Source organism: Thamnophis sirtalis, unplaced genomic scaffold, assembly GCF_051295495.1.
Source record: "Thamnophis sirtalis isolate CommonGarterSnake01/CBP01778 unplaced genomic scaffold, rThaSir2_p1.2 scaffold_1, whole genome shotgun sequence".
NCBI lineage: Eukaryota > Metazoa > Chordata > Lepidosauria > Squamata > Natricidae > Thamnophis > Thamnophis sirtalis.
The window spans coordinates 168,782,357-168,787,442 of record NW_028261381.1 but is presented as its reverse complement, the minus strand read 5'-3'; the positions used below and the strand labels follow the sequence as shown (position 1 = coordinate 168,787,442).

At 47.2% G+C, this 5,086-nt stretch overlaps 1 protein-coding gene across 1 annotated transcript in view; it reads left to right on the top strand.

Annotated features, from left to right (window-relative positions):
* The first annotated feature begins 678 nt into the window (after window positions 1-678).
* DDX49 (DEAD-box helicase 49) overlaps window positions 679-5,086 on the top strand; it is a 29,746-nt gene continuing 25,338 nt past the window's right edge. Inside the window, exon 1 of the mRNA XM_087703252.1 lies at window positions 679-869. Coding sequence (XP_087559378.1) covers window positions 755-869 — 115 coding nt within the window. The 5' untranslated portion in view covers window positions 679-754. The remainder of the gene's footprint in view (window positions 870-5,086) is intronic.

The window sequence follows — 5,086 nt, the reverse complement described above, 5'->3', positions numbered from 1 at the left end:
CTGTGGGAAACGCCGATTGGCTGGCTCTCTTTGGCCCCGCCTAGCACGAGGAAGAGAGTGCTCTAGGCGGACCAATCGGAAAGAGAAGAAAGGATGATTGGCGGAAAGCTTCCTGGGAATTGGAGTCGGGCAAGAAGGACTAACCCTCACCCGGCGCATAGAGATATAAATTAGAGTTACGGCATTAGCAAAAAGAAAACTTAATGAATCTAGTGGGTTTTGTTCCTCTGACAGCCTTTTAAAAATAAAAATAATAATTATCAGTCTTCTGCGTGGAGGAAGTTCATAAGGAAGGCATTTTCGTTTTTTTACTGTCGGCTCCTGAATGGACATTTTCTCATATTCAAGAATATCCAAGAGATACTTCAAAAATACTAAAGTTAACAATCTTCCTCGCTTAGCGTAGCCTCGTGACTTTTTATAAGTTCTGCACTGGGTTCATAAATCTCCAACAGGCTTCTATGGGAACTTCGCGGGTAGCTCTACTGATGGGACATCTACATTTTATGTAGATCTACCTTCCCTCAAATCTACGAGCAGTCTCTTACACGGTGCCGAGAATGCCTGGGAGTTGTAGTCCCAACCATCATGGCTTCTGAGAGATGAGCCGGCGCTGGCCAATGACGTCACATCTTCCCTTTGGAAGAAACGCGGTGACGTCATCAGACGCGTCTCCGTCGCGGGGCATCTTGGGATATTTCTCTCTTCTTTCTAGCCCGACGGCGTGTTTGCTGCCCCGTTTCTCGCCTGGGCGATGGCCGGTTTCCGCGCTTTGGGTTTGGACCCCTGGCTGGCGTCTCAGGCGGAGCAGCTGGGCTTGTCGAGGCCCACCCCGGTGCAAGAAGCCTGCATCCCTCCCGCCCTGCAAGGTAAGAGCCAGAGAAAGAGTTAGAACTTGAAAAAAAACAAGAAAGAACAAACTGAATATTATATGATATGGGATACTTATATCAGTGTTTCTCAACCTTGGCAACTTGAAGATGTCCGGACTTCAACTCCCAGAATTCCCCAGCCAGCGAATGCTGGCTGGGGGATTCTGGGAGTTGAAGTCCGGACATCTTCAAGTTGCCAAGGTTGAGAAACACTGACTTATATGACACCCGACTAGGTGGCTCAGTGGCTAAAACACTGAGCTTGTCCATCAGCAAAGGTCTGAAGTTCGGCGGTTCGAATCCCTACTAACGGTCTCCTGCGTGAGCAGGGCGTTAGACTAGATGACCTCCAAGATCCCTTCCAACTCTTGTTACTGTTCAATTATTTTATCCATGGTTAGAGAATAAAAATGGAAGTTGGAAATGAAAGAAGGAAACTTGAGGAAGGAGACTAAAGAAGAATAGAAAATATGTTAAGCTAGAGATGTAAACATGATAATTGTTAGTATGCTGATGATGAAGATTATTATGCTTATTATTATATTCTTATTAAAAGATACGTCAAGAGCAGTGGTTCTCAACCTTCCTAATGCCGCCGACCCTTTAATACAAGTTCCTCATGTTGTGGTGACCCCCATTCATAATTTTTTTTCCCTTGCTACTCTATAACTCTACTTTTGTTACTGTTATGAATCGTAATGTAGATATTGATATTGGAAGACTGCTATCATATCATCCTTAAGTCCTTCTTTTCATTTAACCAGACATACCCAGTTTCTGCAACTGTTCTTCATATGTTTGAGCTTCCAGTCCCCTAAAGTTCTTGGTTGCTCTTCTTGGCACTTTTTCTAGACTAGAGTCTCCACATCTTTTTTATAGAGGCAGCCAACATCTTGTCTGCTCCTAAATTTTGGGTCTGAAAAGAATCACATCCTGGAGGATGGACAATCTCGGCTGCTATACAATCATACACACACATACACAGAGACACACAGTGGCTTTATTCCCACAGCCTCCTTAACTAAGTTGCCTGTAGCTGCATTCATAAGCTTGCTTACCCTGCCTGGATGGATCTTCAACCTGGTTTGGGGTTGTTTGCAGGAGTGCTATTAACCTTGGTGGTGGTGGTAAGCTTAACCTTAATTTATTGGGCAAATGTCGTGCATTGTTTATTTTTTATTTTTTTTAAAGGTTTTTTATTTTCTTTTTCAAGTTCATTCACAAATATACACTTATAATTACCATTAATTATATCATTATCATTAATCATTAATTGTTATTTTCTTACAAATATATAGAATAGAGTTTGGGTCACTTTCTTGCCACCCCATTTTATTTTGCAACAACCTTGCTCCTTCTATCTTCTCTACCTCCCTTCTCTGCCTTCTTCTTTCCTCCTCTCCTTCCTTCTTCTTCTCCTCTTTCTTCCCCTCCTCCTCTTCTCCTCCTTCTTACCCTCTCTCCTACTCTTACTTCCCCTCCTTTGCTTCCTCTGCTTTACCCTTTCTTCCTTTCCTTCCTCTTTCCTCCCTTCTTCTTCCCCTTTCCTCCCCTCCTCCTCTCTTCTCCTCTTACCCTCTCTCCTACTCTTAATTCCCCTCCCTTACTTCCTCTGCTTTACCCTTTCATCCTTTCCCTCCTCATCTTTCCTCCTTTCTGTTGTTGCCCTTGCTTATTTACTTTCTCTGATGGGTTCTCGGGGTGGCATTTCAGGAAACCCAGCTTTATATTTTCATACATATCATTTTCTCTGTTACATTTTATTTCTAATAATAATTCCACTTGTATCGTTTTTTAAATTGTTATCTTGCATTGCAATTTTTTTTTGCTCTTTACCTTTGTGCATGGTTTATGGCAGTGTTTTTCAACCACTGTGCCGCGGCACACTAGTGTGCCGTGACATAGTGTAAGGTGTGCCGTGGGAAAATTACTTTATATATAGTCAATATAGGCACAGAGTTAAATTTTTTTAACATTTTCTAATGGTGGTGTGCCTCGTGATTTTTTTCATGAAAAAAGTGTTCCTTTGCACAAAAAAGGTTGAAAAACACTGGTTTACGGTACTTTTGGCAAGCAGGTTTTCATTGTGTGAAGGGCCAATTCGGGCTCCGGAGCTTGGCTCTTGATGACAGGTCTGGTTGTGGATTTAGATATAGTTAAAAGTACCTGGCAGCGTCGTGGAAAACATAGCCGTGCGCATGACCCACATAATTACAGCCCAGAGAAGCACCTAAGCCCCTCCCTCCCTCACAGGAACACTTTCCCTCCAGTACGAAGTCTCCGAGGCTAATTGTACAGGGTGTACGCATGCGCCTATGTTTTTTACGACATGGAACCGCAGCAATACTTTGCCTGGCCATTCCGGAACCCATCCGCGGGGATTTCAAGGGACACAAGGTGGAATCTAAACTTTAGAGTTGCGCTGGTCTCAGCGACCCCTGTGAAACAGTTGTTCGACCCCAAAAGGGGTCGCAACCCACAGGTTAAGAACCGCTGGTCAAGAGGGAAAAGTGAACAGGTTTGCTATGCTGTTTAATAAACTAAAATTGTAAGATTGGAGAATTAATATAGTGAATTTAGGATTTTAGGATTTTATTGAGGATTTATATGCCGCCCTTTTCCCTGAGGGGACTCAGGGCGGCTTACAACAATGAGGGGAGGGGAGTGCAAGACAAGACTTAAAAAGAAAAAATCGTGAATAAAAAGAAAATTATCCATAAAAACACAACATTCACTCAACATTCGGGCGGGGTGAGAGTAATCCTATCCCCAGGCCTGACGGGATAGCCAGATCTTGAGGGCTGTGCGGAAGGCCTGGACTGTGGTGAGGGTACGGATCTCCACGGGGAGTGTCGGAGCTGCAACTGAGAAGGCTCTCCTCCGCGTAGTCGCCAGTCGGCACTGACTGGCGGATGGAATTCGGAGGAGGCCTACTCTGTGCGATCTGATGGGACGCAGGGAGGTAATTGGCAGGAGGCGGTCTCTCAGATAGTCAGATCCACTACCATGGAGCGCTTTATAGGTGGTAAGTAAGACCTTGAAGTGCACCCGACGATCAACAGGTAGCCAGCGCAGCTCACGGAGGATTGGTGTTATATGGGCGAACCACGGTGCGCCCATGATCACTCACGCGGCCGCGTTCTGAACTAGCTGAAGTCGCCGGATGCTCTTCAAGGGCAGCCCCATGTAGAGCACATTGCAGTATTCCAGCCTAGAGATCACAAGGGCTCGAGTGACTGTTGTGAGAGCCTCCCGGTTCAGGTAGGGCCGCAACTGGCGCACCAGGCGAACCTGGGCAAATGCCCCCCTGGTCACAGCCGACAAGTGGTGGTCAAAACTCAGCTGTGGATCCAGGAGGACTCCCAAGTTACGGACCCTGTCTGAGGGGTATAAATTTTGCCCCCCCAGCCTGATTGATGGAACGTTAGCCGAATTTTTGGGAGGAAAACACAACAGCCACTCGGTCTTTTCCGGGTTGAGCACCAGTTTGTTAGCTCTCATCCAGTCTTTAACAGCCTCAAGGCCCCGGTTCATCACGTCCACCGCTTCATTGAGTTGGCACGGGGCGGACAGATACAACTGCGTATCGTCCGCATATTGGTGGTACTTAATCCCGTGCCTCCGAATGATCTCGCCCAGCGGTTTCATGTATATGTTAAATAGCAGGGGGGACAGAACCGAGCCCTGCGGCACCCCATAGGTTAGGGGCCTCGGGGACGATCTCTCCCTCCCCACCAACACCGACTGCGACCTGTCCGAGAGGTAGGAGGAGAATCACTGTAAAACAGTGCCGCCCACCCCCACCTCCTGCAGTCGTCGCAGAAGGATACCATGGTCGATGGTATCGAAAGCCGCTGAGAGGTCGAGGAGAACCAGGATGGACGCATAGCCTCCATCTCTGGCTCTCCAGAGATCATCGGTCAATGCGACCAAAGCGGTTTCAGTGCTGTAACCGGGCCTGAAGCCAGACTGGAAGGGGTCAAGATAGTTAGCTTCCTCCAAGGTACGCTGAAGCTGTAAGGCCACCACCTTCTCAACAACCTTCCCCACAAAGGGGAGGTTGGAGACTGGACGATAGTTGTTAAGAACTGCTGGGTCCAAGGACGGTTTCTTCAGGAGGGGCCTCACCACCACCGCCTTGAGCGCGGTGGGGAGGTGTCCCTCCCGAAGAGAGGCGGTAACAACCGCCTGGATCCAGCCTCGTGTCACACCTC